At 43.2% G+C, this 18,503-nt stretch overlaps 1 protein-coding gene across 17 annotated transcripts in view; it reads right to left on the minus strand.

Moving 5' to 3' along the window:
• Positions 1-18,503, minus strand: part of MAGI1 (membrane associated guanylate kinase, WW and PDZ domain containing 1) — a 286,033-nt gene that overhangs the window by 134,424 nt on the left and 133,106 nt on the right. For all 17 annotated transcript variants that reach the window (XM_065749538.1, XM_065749536.1, XM_065749535.1 and 14 more), the window contains exon 2: positions 16,537-16,653. In XM_065749538.1, the coding sequence (XP_065605610.1) occupies positions 16,537-16,653 (117 nt within the window). The remainder of the gene's footprint in view (positions 1-16,536; positions 16,654-18,503) is intronic.

Genomic DNA, 18,503 nt, shown 5'->3' on the forward strand with positions numbered 1-18,503 from the left:
TATGTTCCTTATGGCACTCATAATGGCCCTTTCCCATAGCCACATCTATGATAGAGACATTACTTTCCTCCCCCACCATTCTGAAAACCACTGGTCAGTGTGATACACAGCTTGATTCCAAAAGAGAAAACAGTGCTACCTTTTGGACTGCAAAATACGTCAAGATACAGAAGAAAGGGGAGGAATCCCATTCACATCAAGAACATTATTACTTAGTGGATGATTTCCTTGTGTAAGTAAAAGAGACTTCTTCCAGAGCAATTCCCTCTGAGAATTTTTAGACTTTGGCAACTTCTCCAGTCTCATCCATTAAGTACAAAGTTTTTGTAATGGGGACTTCTATGTTTCTTTTACACATAAGAGATTTATGGATACTCATACCTTGCACTGTTTTACAAAAGGAGAGTCTGAGTTTCGCAGTACAAGACAGGCAAAGGGATTAGGGTTTTAAATGCAAGCATCAGTACTTGCTATAAGCTGACTCGTGAACAAAGTGTTTCATAAAGCTTAGGATGCTGGCAGAGCCCCCATAAAGGAATTAAATAGCATTATGGTAAATTCAACTGTCTCTTGTTCCACTATTTGTCTGAGGGTACCATACTATTGTCCCAAATCCCCGTTCCTTCATTGTCTTTGCTGTACTGCACCTTAGCACCTTAATTAAGTCCATATAAAGGCCCACGGAGCCATGTTATAAACTGGGTCACTTAAAGATCAAAAGATCTCCTTTATTTCAAGGGAGGGGATATTTTCTGCTATGTTTGAGTCTCTATCATTTTCTTCTACTTCTCCAGGTTTTCTTTCTCAGCTAGAAGAAACTCAGCTTGCATGCTTAAGAGAAAAAAAAAAAAAAAACAAAAGCCAAACAACAGTAGGATGTTTGGTCTGTTATCTTTTAGTAGTCAGCTGGAATTCTACTAGATATTATCAACAAGAGGGGGGAAAAAAAATCTTACTCATGTATGCAAAACAGCAACAACAGCTCAGGATTAGCTACAGACAGAAAGACCATATAGGATTAACACAGTGAACCAGTCATCATGCTTACCAGAATATTCAAGAGCAAAATACATTCAGAGGATTTCAGGACAGGATTTAGCAGAATTTGACTGAAAATAGCACCCCACTTTGAATAAGCTTTATTGAATACCGCAGCACCCAGCTCCCCCTGACCAAAATGACTTAATGTGCATTAATTTCAGAAACATTTCTGGCAGAACCATTTGAAGACTCAGCGCTCTGGGAAGGATGGGAAGCTGTCAGAAAGGCATCTGCACCACAAGCTTCAAAGTGCAGGCAAGAGCCTTCCCTGTAGCACATGGAGTTTTAAATGACTGAAGTGCAGGCTAAGTGTTATTACTGTCAGATGCAGAGTCGAGAACCCAACACCATTTAATCAGCTTCTGCTGCTGAATTAATGGCTTTCACTGCTGCTTTTTTCTTTCTGCAACACTTAGTCTTCTATGACAACCTGACTTGTGCTAGGGACTGTCAGTAAGGGATATTCTCAGCTTCGAATTGCAGGTTGGATTACCTGCATTAGAAAAATACATAGAGAAGAAACTCGCCTGGAAAAGGCTCACTGCTGTTTTGGGAAAAGCCAGTTCTGCACTGCACCCGAGTGCTCCCGGAGCAGCTGCCTGAGCTCCTCCTCACAGCTCTGCAGCAATTTCCTAGAAGGAAGCCAGGCATCATTCTTGGATCCATATGGACCCATCGCTGCTCCCATCTGACGAGTTAGCGGGAGGAAGAACTGAGAGGAAACAAGGTGCCAAGGGGGAAACACCACTTGCTCCTCTGCAACCCGGCACGGAGGATCCTTGCTCTCTCTAGAGCAGAGTTGTTCCTTGATGCATTCTTGCACAACACAGCCACACATGGACAAGCAACAGGTTCACAATCCAGCAGAAAAGCCATTCGTGGCAGACTGCAGTCACCTAGGAGTCAGACTCTGCATTCTGCCCATTTGTTCCTATGCTCCGCAGAGTTAAAAATGAGCATAATTAACAATATAAAGCTCAGGCCAACGAACCCAGTTGTTCAACTTAAAAATGAGCCCCATACATTCACGTAACGTGTGCTAAAAGAAGTCTTATTACTCTTCCAAGCACTGCCTTAAATTCAGATCCATTTTGGCTAACCACATCCAGCACCACACTTCCAAGCCACCTCCACTGCCACGCACACAGACTGATCCCCAAGCAGGCAGAGCACAACACAGACAGGGCAGTGCATAAGGAGCAGTTGATACCACCTTTGATGCTACAACACTGTAACCTAACCCTGCACACACCACCTCGGCATGGGCAGCTGCAATGCTCTCTACAAGTGCTACTGGCAGCCCCAAATGCTCTGTTATCTAGCTGTGCAATAATTGCCTTCATTAACCCACAGGCAGCTGAGCCTGTCACCCCTGTGGACTCCTGGTTTATTTTTTGGAAGTCCTGGTGTGGAAGGCACACAAGGGCTACACCCAGGTTCGTGCTGACCTGCCTGTTCATCCACAGGGAAGGGCAGCTGCGAGCACAGCGCTGAGCCAGAGCTCTACCCGTCCTGTGGGCAAACGAAACTGGTCACTCTTCATTGCTATAAAAGCACTGACAATGACAAAATAATCATAATAATAGTACAAATGTTGCCTGCAAAATCTGCCGGAAGTCCTGAAGAAACCAGAAACCCTCCCCAGGCGAGCAGCGGGCACAGACCAACAGTTAAGTTAGCTCAAAAGGCAAACATGCCATTTTCACTGAGATGCAGTGTGCCATAATATGAATAAGGAACAAAGACCCCTTTCATACTGCTGACAAATACAGTATAGCATGTCACAAATCACTAGGGGAGCAGACAACACGATGGCAGTTAAATGGGTGTCTTTTTATTAAGAAATACATATAATAATGAGAAATTATGGACACCTCCCCCCTCCCACAACGCCTTCAGGAATTACTTTGGCTAACACGACTGTAAGTCTTTACGGGTAGTTTTCTGTGTAGCAGAAGTAAGGTTTAAGGAGAGGCTCAGTCAGTGCAACAGGACAAGCACAAATGCAGAAATGGCTATTTTCTTTCTACACGCGCTCTGCATCTTGTTTATTGCAATGCACACGCAGCTTCTGCTACTTGGTCTCCATTGATGTATTTCTGGAGGAGCTCAGGAAAAAAAAAAAAAAGCTCTTTTTTATTTTTACTTTTTAACTCTCTCGCTGCTGAATTCCAACTGAGAAGCACATCCCTGCCTCCTCCCCTCTTGCCCTTTGCCCTAACAACCCAGCCTTCTCTCCGGGGATTCACCCTCACGCCTGCTCGCTTGGCTCGGGGATGCTTTATGCCTAAAAGACCCCGAGGGCTCCGTTTCGCCCCTGAGCCACCTCCGGCCCCTCCATCCCCACACCTTCGGCCAGAACTGGTGCTGGGGACATCCTCCCAGCAGCTGCCCCACGCCGTGAGCCCAGCAGCAGCATCGCACCGACCCGCTTCCACCGCAGCTGAGCGCATCCCTCGCGGGGTCTCCTTCCTGCCCCCTCCTCGGCTGAGCCGCAGGGGAACAATGCGGGGACAGACACTGAGCAACACCTGCTGTAGCGCATTAATATGCACAGGGGTGGATTGATGGTTTTTCCCATCCAGCACTAAGAGCGCATTGTTCGGGTCGATCCATCGGCGGCTCGCTCCCCCCCCCTCCCCGCTATGCCGGCCCCACAAGCCCCCTTCTGACACGTCCCTAGTCTCCCAGCCCGGGCTGACGACCGCGTTTAGGAATGCACTTCATTAAATCGGAGCTGCCCCATTCCAACCTGCAATGCGGAGGCAGTACAAAGCGAGCGCCACGCTTCCTCCCGCATTTCTTTCAAACGCCCCATTGTTCGGCAGGCATCTGCTCCCGAGCTCAGCCTATTCGTGCCCGCTGACCCCGCTTCTCGCCGCGCACCCGCTCACCAGCGGGCCTCCCGTAAAGCCTGCTTGATGAATTAAAAAGCGGCATCAGCCATCTGTCCTCCTCCTCCTCCTCCTCCCCGGTCCCACAGCCTCCCCGTCCCCCCAGTCCGCCAGCACAGGGTTCGCTCTGTAAACACGGACCTAGCTCGTCAACATGCGCTGCTTTTCGTTTCTCGCATTAGCATCTCACAAAAATAACGATAATAATACAACAGAACGTTCTCACTTGCCTGAGTCCTTCGAAATTCAAGCACAAATACAAGATTAATCCTTCCTTTATGAGGTCTTGTCTTTAAGTCGTGGTATGTAATGATCCTCAGCACTGCAGCAGAGGGGAATAAAAAATGCAGGGATCATAAGCAGGGGGAGGACAGGGCTTACTTACATCAGGGTTTCTGCCACATGACAATAGGTTTGAGAGGGAAGAATAAGCTGGCAGCAGCAGCTGACAGTGCAAAAGGGAGAATGCAGAAGGCTGCCTTTTATATTATTGGTGACATTTCTAACACATGACAACAATTTCCATCTGTATTTAAGCCGGGAGTGTGAGAAAAAGAGCATTACATCACGGCTCCTCTATTCCTGGGGGCTGTGGAATATGTAGGCCAGAGGGATTAAAAAGCACCTGTATGTGCTGCAAATCTGAAACACCACCAGGCAGATTTTCCCCGCTCTCTCCCTCACCCTTTTTATTTCTCCATCACCTTCTCCAAGCTGCTGTTTGAGAACGTGCCCAGGGAAGTGCAGAATGGTACTGTCCTGCTTTGCGAGGCGCGAGGGGAACGATGTGAGCATGGATTTCTGGCTCTGGCTCTCTCCACAAGAGATACAGCCCTCATTTCTGCAAGCCAGCAGACAAAATACAGAGCATCTCTCTGCTTTCTGCTATGCGTGTCCCAGGGGCTCGGAGCTTCTCTTAAAGCACCAACTTTCATCTTCCTTTTACATCTCCGGGGAATTTCAGTGACAGTAGCAGGGATTTCCCCCCTCCCATTTCTTTTACAGCCAGCACACATGCAGGTATCTTTTTCTGAAAGCAAACATCAAGAATAGGGGCCAAAGATACTTTGGAAAAAGCACTTGACTGCTTCAGAGCCAGCAGGTGTCTGTCTTGGATGCTTTCTACCTCTTTACCACAGGGCAGGATGGCTGAGATACAGCTCCAAAATCCCAGGAGACCCCAGAGCTCACTGCAGAAACCCACTGCCCTGCAGCCTGCTTCACTGCATCCCTAAGACCCTGTGGGAAGTGCTGGCGGGGTGGGTATGGGATGCTGAGTGCTCCTATGGAGATAGAACTGGCTGCTGCTGCAGCAAGAAGCAGGTGTTCTGGACTGCGTGTGTGAGGGCCGCAAATCACGGGTTGGAAAAGACCACTAAGATCACCAAGACCAACCCCAGTGCACCTCCACCACATCCCTCAGTGCCACATCTCCACTGTTTTTGCCCACCTCCAGGGACAGTGGCTCTACCACCTCCTCTGGGGAGCCTGTGCCAGTGCTCAGCCACCCTTTTTGAGAAGAAATTTTTCCTAATATCCAACCAAGCAAAGCTTGGTATGTTGGTATGAGCAACAAGCACGTGATTAAATGTACGAGTACAGAGGGTGACACAAGGAGAAAACATTACCTCTCTGCTCCACCAGGAAAACCCAATGGTGCAAATAATATTGCTGCTCTCGTAGAACCACCTGATCCCCCAGAATGCTTCACCTGGATAGGAGCAAGATGCCACCATGAGATACAAGCTTCATCATTCTACCTCTATGAGTGGCACAGGCGTGCACAAACAGGAGCATGGTTTGATTATCAGGTTGTACTGCAGTCCCATTTGAACAGAGATAAATATCTCCATGAAAATGCCACTGGACGCAAGGCTGGACCAATATATGTCTGTCTCTTACTTGAAGGGAAAAAATATTTCTTCGGTATTGAAGACCAGGTTAGATGTCAACCTGATCTAGAGCCTGATACGGTAAATGGCAACCCTATATGTGCCAGGGGAGCTGGAACTGAAGGTCCCTTCCAACCCAACCATTTATTTGCTCAGATGTTGCCTTCCCTATCTTTCAACAAGTCTCAGGTTGGTTGGTTGTGTCTGGCCAGCTTGCAGGCTCCATCAGAAGGCTAAAGCCTTTGATAAAAATGGACTCAGAGTATGGAGACAGTACATCTGAAGACTGAGCTGTGAAAATAAATAATTTTTAATTCCTCGCCCTTCCTCTCCATGTCCACAAAACAAAGAATTCTGCTCCAGCCATACTGAAACACTCTCTCTGGATGATATTTCAGTGTGGCAGCACCTAATTGGAACATTACAGAAGGAAAAAGCTTTATTAAATAAAGAAATGGAGCATTTTACATCTATTCAGAGATGTAGCACCCCAGTCATTTACGAAAATGAGAACTCTTTCATTAGATTTAGAATGGGGAAAAAAAGGAAACAATGAAATGACTTATTTTTAATCTGAGGTTTAAAGGCTTTTTTCCTTTCCAAAAAGAAAAGTCCCCACCACACAGAAAGAAATTCAATGCAAACCTCTGTTTCTGTATCATGAAAGCTCCTTCGAGCACCACAGTAATCAATTTCTCAGAGCCTGTGTGGTCCACAGCAAAAGCCAAAGAAGGTATTTAAGTTTATACAGCCTTCAGCATTTTGATGGCTTGCCTTTTGAAATATGACATGTTTAAATTTTATATCTTTTTCAAGTTGGTTATATCCATAGAAAATGGTTGCTGTCAGTAGAAAAAAAAAAAGCAAACAAAGGAGAATAAATGAAATTCAACCTGTTTTTGGAGCTGTTTGTACATTTTCAAAACAGAGTAATCCAAAATTGTACCAAGAAAACTCTCAGAACTGTCATTACAGCTTTCCCTTCATTCTATTATACCCAGGCTCATTTTAGCTTCGAACACTTTGGCTCATCCTAGCAAATAAAAATACTATTAAAAGGAACGTTGCTCCTGCACCAAATGCCACCAGATGAGCATCCATGCAAATTTACAGAAATGGTAAAAATAAAATACAAATACTTGGTCAAATGTAGAAGAGCTGTACCTTTTTACAAGCAGAAAACCAAAAGCAAATCATAAATCACTTCAGGATGGGGAAAGGAGTCTCTGTCCTCATGAAGTGTGAGATAGAGCACTCCTGTAGGTAGGAACAAACCTCTCCAACAGACTTCTCAATCTTTCATCAGCGCATTTTGGATCCAATTCACTTACCATGTGGGAACAGCAAATGGGGAACAAACTGTGAATTCAAATAACTGTAAACTCAGCAAGATGTGGAAATAAAACACAGATGGTGCACTTCAGATGAAGGGTCAGTGTTTCAGCGACGCTTTCCGCTTTTACATTCTGATAGGTGATGTATAACAACAACCTCTTCCCTGAGACAGCCCTAAATAAAGTGTGACTCACTTAGGAAAACACAGAGGCGAGTGATACCTCTGAGGAAGGCAGCAGGAGCTGAGGTTGCTTTGTTGAGGTTTTGCTGCTCAACGATTAACATCTGGGAGTAGAAGTTGTCTCTGCTGGATGGACACTGCTGAGAAAAGCATTCTCAGCTGCCCCAGCTCCTGAGCGTGCAGCAGCGGGGTGTGCTCTGCCTGACACCCAGCACAGCTCCTCACAAACACTCGGTCCCCTCTTCCCCACCACATCTGCAGCAAGGCTTTGCAGGGGCTGCTCTGATACATGTCAGCAAGAGCCAAGAACACGACCACTTCTACCAGTAATACTCTGTGTCAACCCTCACAAAGGGCCCAATGCTAAAATACCTCTGGAGGCCCACGTTTGGCTTGCCTGAAGGTTGGGCTCATTCTTTCCTCCAGAATTGATCTTGTTCTGAATCCCAGGAATGGAATTTCAGGATGACTTTATCCTTGCTGTGAAGCGTTAATTGCATGCCCAGGGCTCTCCAAGAAAGGGCCTGCTTGCAAGCACAAGTTCAAAGAAAAAATAAAGCAGTAAGTACAGCCTAGATGACAGAAGAACTATAAATCTATAGGAGCTTGAAATGTCAGATAGAGAGGAGCAGTAGTGATTGTGAGGTGACTATTACCTTCAAAATATGCCGGAGGTTGTTTATCGGATCAGAGTTAATGAGGGAGAAATCTAATAGAACCATAATATTAAATTTACCATTTTAATGGTATCATCAATGTTCTGTAATGTGGGCAATTTGCAAGGTGTCTGTCAGCACGGCTCTTGGTCAGTTACATGGCTGCAGCACTATCACACCCTGGCAGCTGCTCCTTGCAGAAAATGTGGTGTCTTCAGCAGAGGATTGCAGAAACCTAAGTGCCATAGCAATATATATTTTAATTACAAGAATACTGAAATGGGAAAAATTGATGAACATGACGAAGTTCGTATACTCCTGAAAGACCTGTGTTCAGCTCTGTCCAGCTGTTGAGCACAGCCTTCCTCCTCCTGCATTGCCATTCCAAGTCCTGCTGGGTTTTCTTCAACCCTCTTGCACATCTGTGTTTCTCAAACCCTTTAAACACTTGGAATCAGGAGAGCTAAAAATAACCTCACCATTTAAGCTCAATGTTCAGATCTCACACAGTGCCAATTCACCCTCCCAACCCATAAACACACACACATACACATCAACAGAAAAAGGACACACCCCACAGCTCAAAAAATGTGAAAGAGGATGACAGGAAGGGCTCAGAAACAAAGAAGTAAATGAAAGATAACGACAATATCCAGTTTCAAGTTTCTACTGAGTAATTCAAGACCTACAAACAGTAGGAAATGGTAATGCTGCATTTATAATTATCCATCTGCTCACGTATTCAAAGGAAGTTTGCTGAAGGAAGCAGCTTCTTAATTTGGAGTTCCTCCTTCCTCTGCCACCTGCCCCAGCCCCTCCATTCTGATGTATGCAAGTTCAAATTCCAAACACAGCAAAGATGGCCTGCATATTTCAGCACATGACAATCTCCCCTTACGTAGCTATAAAGGAACAGAAACAGAGTATTGGCCATATTAGATTTCCTGTGATGATATGAGACAAACAAAATCACCCCTTCATCCAACAGAAGATGCTGCCTCTTCCTACAGACCTCTCTAAAGACCTCAACATTTCTTTACAGTAGGTACTTCTTTTTGTAAATGAAGTGCTGAACCTGAAGCTTAAAGAAGTGCGTGTAAGGAACGAGCGATGAAGAATGAAATAATTCCATGGCAGGTGATGCTTCCAGGGATGTGATTCTGCAGAACTTCCAGACCAGCATCTACCTGGTTAGGCAAAGCTACATATCTCACTCTGAAGATACACTAGCCTTTCAAAGAGCCATTTATTAAACATTTTCATCTAAGTAATAATTTTCACAATTCTCAGTGAAACAGATGCATTCCCTCTTAAATCACTAATTAAGAGCAGTCTGGGACGTTACAAAGCCCTTTAAAAGGGATTCAGGGAACTAGCATCCCCCTTAAACAAATCCGTGCTGGCAACGACCCAGGAATCTTGTCTTCATAACTAACAGCTCTAATTATTCAAGAGGACATTATAAAAGAAGGATACATCTAGGCTGCTGTGACTAACAGGAAAGATTTATTTCTCCTTCAGTAGGGGTGGAACTAGAAATATTTGTTCTATTTTTTCCAACCTTCCTGTTCAACAGGAGGGAAAAAAATAAAATACAGTAGATCAATGAAGATTAATTTACAGTGTTATTCCTAGTATAGGTACTGGGTATGACTCTCCACAAAGAAAACCAGCTAGCAGAATCAGAACCCTTTTCTAAATGATCATGTGGCTAATCTCCTTCCGACTGAAATGAAGGCAGAAAGGATTAAAGGACAAATGCTGTACTATTTAAGCAAAGAAGTATGGTAATGTTAAAAAATTGATAACTGTTTGAAGATGAAATGCAGCAAAACTGCATCCCCATCTAAACTTCCAGGAGTTTGCATCTGCTATTGCCCCGAGTACTGACATCTTTGACTGAAGAAGCAAAGGACACGCAAAGCAACACATCTGAGCACGAACGTACCTACAGAGCAATGCGTGCTCACTGGAGGGACCAAGTACTCATCCCAAACATATTATCAATGGAAGAACAAGTAAGTAACAGTTATTGTAACTGGTCATTGTACAAAAAGAACAGGATGGAAGGACACTCACCACCTTTGGCCATATACTCTTCTGCTGATTTTTATTCTGTGACTTTTAGAGACATTGTGGTTCACCTCTTCTATAGTTTTAATTCTGATGGTGAATAAAACTATTAGTTCATAAGTTCATAAGTTCATAAGTTCATAAGTATTGCAGGACAAAGTGAGTTTTGATGTAACTAATCTGGGGGTAATTCATCTCCGCCCCTTCCATCACCCAACATTTCACCTCTGATTTACTCTTAGACTTCCAAGAGACTCACAGCCTTAGAGAAACCATTACTTGGTTTGCATTTCCTAAATATCCACTTGCAGGTGCTTTGCTGCAGTACAAAACAACAATGGAAAAAAAAAGCAAAATGAAGTACACTGGGGACAAACAAAGAAAACTAGCCAAGTCATCCCTTCCCACCCTTCTTACCTTAATCTCCTGTGGCAAATGCCATGGGAGAGCCTATAGGGCTGAGCTCTTCACTTTGTACTGTTCTCTGGAGCCTCATGCAATTCCAACTGGGTGTACAGCAAAATACAGAAAAGCTATTCCTCACAAGTGAGTAAGCAGATGGAGCAATATTTGCCACCATAAGTGCAAATGTAAAAAAAAAAAAAAAAAAAAGAAATACCCAATAGTACTACTGGCACAAAATACACTATTGATCTAAAAGGACAGACCAGATGGAAAAAAAAAAAGGTCTGAAGCCTCCTACATCAAGCAGAAATGACAGCGTATGGAGAACTGAAGAGTTATCAGTCCTGTTGTTCAAATTGGGGAATTTTTCTCTCTCAAACCTGAAAACGCATCTGGTTCACCAACTTGTGAATAACTGCATGACTGAAATCTGCAGGAGAGTCTGCTGCAATTCCACTCTCTCTGGTACACAGCTACAGGAATTTTCTAAGCCTGGTTGTACTCAAGATACAGTCCCTGCTGAAAATACAGGGAGAAAAAGTAAATTTGAGTACATTAGCTGGCATGGAAAATATACATCTTGTTCTTCAGAGTTAGCTAACTCAGAAGGAAATGTTCCTGAGAAAAACGATTCTTCCATGCTGCTGGTATATGTGCATTGCACCCCAGTGATATAGGCACTATTTTAAAAAATATTTAAAACTCTCTGCTCACACAGATCTTGTAAAAACAATTAATTACTCGTCTTGTGTTGCAAAAAGATCAGCCCACTGTTCATCACCTTACCAGTGTGCGCTCTCAGATGAATATTTCATGGACTCTGCAACTTTTTCCTCATTACAAAAGCAAAATTACACTTCTAGGAAGGGAACAGCAACAAAAGGTATTTGGATAATAAATATGGCTACAGCTCCGGAAAGCTTTTGAGAGTTTGTTTATGTAAACTGATGATTTATTGCCTGCGTGGAAAAATAATTTGCACTGTCAGTGATTCTGTTTACCCTTAATAAAAATTAGTAACTAAAAATAGCTTCAGAATTGTGGCTCAAATATGCCCACACACAAGGGCACGTGCAGTTGCAATATAAAGGTTTTTCAGCTTCACTTCCACCTTTTCTTCCAGTAACAGACATCCTGTTATACTAAAAACTCTAAAGAGAAGAATCACCTGTAAGCTGGTCTGCATGTCTTCCTATCAACTTGTTATGAATGAATTGATGACAAACGGCTTTAGAAGCTCTCGTGGGAAATAATCCCAGCCCATGAGGGGTCTCTGCCCACCTGTGAGCTGCAGATGATGGTGGCTATGCATGTAGCAGCACACCTGACTCCTGGAGCAGCTCACATTGCTAGTTCAGTGATCCATGAAGACACTTAGCCAGTTCCATGTGCTTTTCTTAATCAACTTTCTGAACTCTTTCCTAAAAATATTGCAAAATTTCTTCTTTTTGTATTGTTTTCTTTCCTTGGAAGAATGTGCTCCCTTCACGCCAGCAGGAACAGAGAGGCACTTCAGCAGGAAATCCAAGCACGAGAGCGCTCAGGCCAAGCAGGTGCTGGGGAGCCACTGTCTTTTTGAGCCTCCTTACAGATCACTCAGCACTTACTCTATTGATTTTCATCCATTCCTTCCCATTTCGCTCCACATACTAACCACAACACTGGAGCTACTGCTCTGTAATTGACGACATGGGAACAGATCAAACTCAGGGAAGGCAGAGAACAGACAGCAGAAATGAAAGAGGTATCTCTCTAACGTTAAACTCTCCTGCCAATTAATCCCAGGGCACATACTTGTTTTGGGAAAGTGAATCAACTGCTGAATGATGACCTCTCGAGGTTTTAAAAGTCAACTTTGGGGGAAAAAGGAAAAAAAATAAAAAAAAATAAATCAAAAGATTGCTACAGAGTGTCTAGGCTGAATACATCTAAAGCTTAACTCCAGGCTGGGCATTGCGTTGTCCCTGTTCCAGCCAACACAAAAGCCTTGCTTCTACCTGAGTTTTTAAGTCTACAGCCAGGCAAAGGAAAGAATTGTACAGAACTAAGACAAAAATAGAATAGACACAGATAGGGAGGAGACTATTGGTGTGTTAGTTTATCCACACCTGCATCGTGGGCACTGCTTTGGCGAGTGAAGGTATGGTGAAGACCCACCGGAGCTGCCCTCGTACATCACACCAGACACAAGGAAACGTGCTCAGGCAGAACAAAACCAGCAACCCACCCCAAGCACGCACAGAGATAAGGTTTTATGGAAATAATCTCTCTCTGATTCTTCTTCACACACTGTAAACATAAAACTGCTGTCAGGCTGCTGAGAAGAAGTAACTAGGCCAAATGGCTGATGATGCTTGTTGATTTTAAACAGTTGCCCTCTACCACTGAGGCAGATAATCCTGTCTGTTCAGACCCACATGAATACTGCTTCAGACACGCTGCTGCACCATCACACCAAAGGAAGTTGCTATCACATCTCTTTCTCAATTAACACTACTGCACAGCTATCTCGAGGTAAGGCTATTTGGAAACACTTATTTAGGATGCAGTAGCATGGATATATTCTTACATATGTACTTCCAACTAATCACATTTTCCACAAAGCCAACCTCCATATACAGCAATCCTATTTTGAGGAGTTCTGCTCTCAGAAACACTCCGTGAAAGCTAACATCAGGATACTCTGTCCACACCAGGATTCACAGCCTGTCCCCAGATCAGGTGCAGTATGATCCACATTAGATTCTCTCGAGCTGCCTCACACAGCTACAGATCTGCTCTTCTGTTCACAGAGTTGCTTCCAGATCAGTTTTCCCCACCTAAGTGAAATCCATGCAAGAAAAAAAGCTGTAGGCAAATTCTTTGCATGACCCAAAGCACTTCTGGTACAGTCATGGCCAATAAGAATGAGGCTGTTGCCAGTTCACAGCCAAGCTCAATGGAGCCATAAACTAGCCCACAAATAGAGCATTCTTTCTGGTGGTCTTCATTAGGGACATCAGAAAACTGGAAAAAATGTGCTACTTCAAAACAAAATAAGGTGAAGGGGATAGCTAGAGCCTGGATCAACATCTTGCACAATAATGGATTTTTGTTTTGTTTTTTTTTCTCAAGTTTTGACAGTAGATCCTATGTGCTGGAAAAAGAATACTTATCTATTTGAACACGTAAAGGGAATAACTGTGCTGGAGTTCAAGGTGTTGATTTCTCTTAGGCACAAGACAGAAATACTGCAAAAAATAAGTCTCAGACCCAGCATGTTAAGTCAATGGGAAGAAAGTGTAGGAAACAATACACACTGGCTTAGCTAAAATAAAAGCTAGTTCAATGGTTGAACAGCACTTTTTCAAAGATTTGCACATTAAAAATGCATGGTTTCATTAGGACATACCATCCAAATACATAAATAAAGCATCCCACCTCTCCTCTTTGCTCTGGCTGAGTCCCAGATTATGATGTTGAGATTGTAAAATCCAGAGAGTGCTCTGTGCCTGTAAACAAACCCATGGGGGTGTGATGTGGCAGCAACAGCAGAGCACTGGGGATGGCAGAGCCACCAAACTTGGAGGCCACCTGGAAACCTGGCACAGCTGTTGTTTACTATGGATCTCGGCAGGAAAAATCAGCTCAATGGGGAGCAGGGCACAGAGGGTGGGAGGAGGCATGCTGCGGGCAGAAGGAGGCCACCAAGGCTGGCCAGCACTGGGGCATCACTGTTAGCTGCCTCCCATCTGAACCGATACTTGCATTTACAGATGGCTCTGTAAGACCTTGGTTTGCAAAGTTAACTGTATGGTTCATCTCCTTTCAATTATACCTCCCTTTCAGGTGTGTTTCTAGGTCCTGTTTGTAGACAGCTCCCGTGTTTAGCAATAAAGTCACCTGCTCTCTCAGAAGTTCATACCTGTGTCATTCACTCACGCATTGCCCTTTGGGATCTGACATCATCCCAACACTCTTATTGTAGAGACCATTTTTAACCAGCTCTCCTACAGTGAAAATATTTAAGTGACACTTCAGCAGCAGTAACCACACGGGATCCTCACCACACATTTTTTAGGGAAGAACTGGTTAACATCACCTTTCTCCATTTTGCATTTAGTAATTATCACTTCATTTAGCCCCTCTATTAGTGCAGCACAAAGCAGCTGGCAGGCCCAGAACTCTCTGTCCAAGTGACCTTGTGTTCTTGTTCGTGTTTACCACATAATCAGCAGAGAATTCCATTTTCAAAATACAAGACTTCATAATCCATTAGCACTAGAGATTGGTCCAGGGCCCTGGATTTACTGGTCACGTGTACCAAGGAATAAAAATATGAGTGCACCACTAGATTAATCTCCAGACCTGTAAAGCATTCCAACCTATGATGAGTACACTAGCCTCATTCAAATTCACACATGAATATTAGCATCATTCTTTAAAGCTTCCACTAATACCATCCCAACTGTACACGAAGAAAAAATTAAATGTTATCTGCCTTATAACTCAATAAGTATGGAGACACACAGTAACTGACTCCACTACTCAGACTTCCCATGTATGAAATAACAGGAGTAGTGATGTTCTTAGTCATGTGTTAGCAATACATACCTCTTCCTGCTACATCCAAAGAGGCAGAAATTGCTTTTGCTGGTCTTAATTTTAAATCAGAAGTCTTTAGCGAGTCCAAGTAGATTAGCTCACTATCAAGTTAAATTCATTAGAGAAAAGAATCAATGGAAAACATTTCAAAATGTAACCCTGGCAATGCACAAAATGCTTCTACTGAATTTCTCTCATTTGCTTTATTTGCTGCATCAGAAACTGGAATGTAACACATAGGCAGAAGGAAATTAGCATCAAGACATTGCATTTACCAAGCCTAAAACATCACATGCATTTTCCTAGAAGGCACTTTCTACATTATACCTTAAAAACCTACAGCCAAGCAAGTTAGACGATTCTAAACTAATCATATTTCACGTTAACAAAATGGAAAATGGAAGTATTCAATAGAAAATAGCAATCCATACTTATTCTTCAAGTCCACACAAAGCACTTTAAAGGCAATTTGGTTCATGCTTTCAGCTGATAAAATGAAAACAAACTCAGCAGTGACATACAACGTCTGCCATTTGAAGAATCAGCATTTATCAGTGTTATCACACAATTTTAACTGTGGCCCTACACAGTTCCCCCGCATGCAACACTTAGATTGAAAACAGCTATTACTCTACCTACCATTATGTGGTATTTGTTGGCAAATACTGATTCTTGAGTGGCAACATCATTATTCAGTGTTTATACAAGTCTACCAGGATAAACAATCTCTGATTCAAGTCGACAAAGAGAGCTTAAAAAATGTTTTGCTGCTCCTTTCAGCACGCTGTAACTAAGAGTTTACTAGTTCTTATCCAAGCCTGATCTGATGTTCAAAGCTCTTTCTTCAGAGTTCATCAAAGCCCAAGCAGAAAAATAGATTGTTTCATTGCACAATTCTCCAGCTTTCAGGAAGGCACATGACAAACAATCTTTCTCTACTTTTTGTGCACCTTCCCAAAAAGCCAAATTTTGGGTAGAGTTCAACCTTGTGAAGATGACCACACCCTCCAAACGATTCAGTTTTCCCCTTGGTCGATTTTGGAGTGAAGAAGAGCATTTCTTTGTTACCTTTGCTAAGTTCTGCTGCTTATCTCCTATTGGAACTGAGGATGACCTTCCAACAGTGGCAGATTCCTGTTTCAGGTCACCCAGCCACAAAATGCTGTCCAATTTCTGACACTAAATAAGCATTGGAAATGAAATTTTGCTAACAAGACGAATACAAAAGCCATTTTTTATACATGGATTTCAAATCAGTACAGAAACACACACCGTGAGAATATCAATGAGCTCTTTCTAAGGCCATCAGCTGGTTTCCCTGTAAGCCCTCCCTGAACCCTATTTGCTGTCACATGTGGAATTTCAGTCTGAAACCTGAGCTGAGCACACTGCCACACGAAGGCTGCCCCCAGTAAATAAATAAAAGCAAAAAGGATACCACAAGTAATCCACCAGGTCAGCAGTTTGCTACTTACAAGGCACAGCATGGCGATAAAGGTTATCTCTAATAGTCTGCTGTAGGTCGTGATCTGGCGATCCTTTCTGAAACCTCTGGTTGAGATAATGTCTCAGGTCTTTGTTCAGTCTGCTTCCTGCAAGGAAAACACAGACATTTATTTACTTCTAAACTCACACTTATTAACATTTCTAATTCAGGCAAATGCTAGGCTTCCATTCACAGTCCCCTAAATAATGGTATGCTGACTTTACGAGCGGAGGCTCGTCTTCCTCTACAAATGGCTAATTACCAAAAATAACTTGCTGTAAACAAGAGGTCTCTCTCGTCTCAAAATGCATCTTTCTTCTCGTGGTGTTAAGCAGATCATCATTCCCTTTTATCATTTATTTGTCTGAGCAAATGGAGAAAGACAGATGATGTGAAACGAGTGAAAAGATAATAAAGGTATTGGTTTTGCAGCTCACTGGAGAGCGAGCTGGGCAGAGAGATAGAAAGCAAAGGCACTAATATAGCTGAATGTGGCACAAAATCTAAGAACGACACTTTGCACTGGTATCTACCCTAACACACAGTTGGGAAAGAATTGAATGAAGGAGCTTAGAGTACCCAAAGTCCTTTGTTTCCCCATTCAGCTCTGAGCACTTCCATGCATATGTGCATATGTGAGAATAAAGACAGATGAGCTAAAAACAACCACCAAAAAAGAGAGATTTCATCGTAAATGAACATGGAACGCCAAATACTTTCCTATAGCAGGACATAAGAACTGGAGCAACTTCATGAAGTCTTCTCCCACAAATGAAATATTTCTAAATCTCAAATAATGCAAACATTAATTTGACTTAAAAGCAAAAACAACCCCACGTGAAATCATAGAGAACAGGGAATGGAAACTCTTCTGTTCTTAAAAGAAGGAGTAGAAAATAATTCACACAGGCTGAGGAGGTGGGAGGAGGGCTGGTTTGCCAGAAATTGTAGGACACCCCTTGAGCTGAACACAAATTGCTGGCAGCTAGGACTGTACCTGGAGAAGAAATGGTGGAATATTAAATATTCCTCTCCTTTGCTTGGCACCTTATTTACAGACACAGCCAGAGCTCGAGCAGTGGGCTGCATGGATCTTGAGCTGAACTCCTACAGCTGTTTCTATGGTCTTTCACCATGATTTCTTTAGATGGTGAACATATAATAGAGAGACCAGCCCAATACTTGTGACACCGAATGTAACATCACAGTTACAGATACCTGGCTGGAGCCTTTAGGCACCACATTTCAGTTGAGCAGTTCACATTCTTCTTTGCATGTGATAGTGGCACTCGTAGCCAAAAAAAAGACAAACACAATGAGCAGTTTGGATATAATCACTTATTCCAGTGAAGGAAGAAGTACATATCCTACAGTCTTCCTCCTGAGGTACTGTGCAATTCAAGATTTAACAATTAATGTCACAACTGTGTCTAGAGGTGAAAAGACTCTACTGAGATTGGGTCGTTTTGACCACAGAAAGCATGCAATTTAGTGATGATATCTGCAGTTATCTTCTCTCTGTATCCATTCATTGAGCATCTCAGTCTATTATGGCCCCCACCAAAAGGTTTGGCTCTCTGTTATGCAGGGCTTTTGAGCCAAGTCACTGATGTGCTGGCCGAGATGGCAGTTGCAATACAGGGGTAGAGAAATATTTGCATGCTTTTTATTTCAGGGAGCTCGCAGCAATGCTCATTCCTATTACATGCATTTGAAATGGGGAGGAGATAAAAACAAAACAAAACCTCCTTACATCACATTTTCGTTCGTAAATTCTGGAAAATTCCAGGAAAACAGGCTTCTTGCAGCTGAGCCCAGGGCTGCGGACAAAAGCAGGCTCACCCCTTACTGCCCACGGCAGAGCATGGAAGGTGAAAATGAGAAACGAAAAGAAACAAACCCCTTATGGAAAGCTGCCAAAGCAATCTACCACAGGACATACTGGATTTCTTTACC

This window comes from Cyrtonyx montezumae, unplaced genomic scaffold, assembly GCF_038088225.1.
Source record: "Cyrtonyx montezumae isolate F1298 unplaced genomic scaffold, pur_monq_1.0 scaffold_6, whole genome shotgun sequence".
NCBI classification, from domain to species: Eukaryota; Metazoa; Chordata; class Aves; order Galliformes; family Odontophoridae; genus Cyrtonyx; species Cyrtonyx montezumae.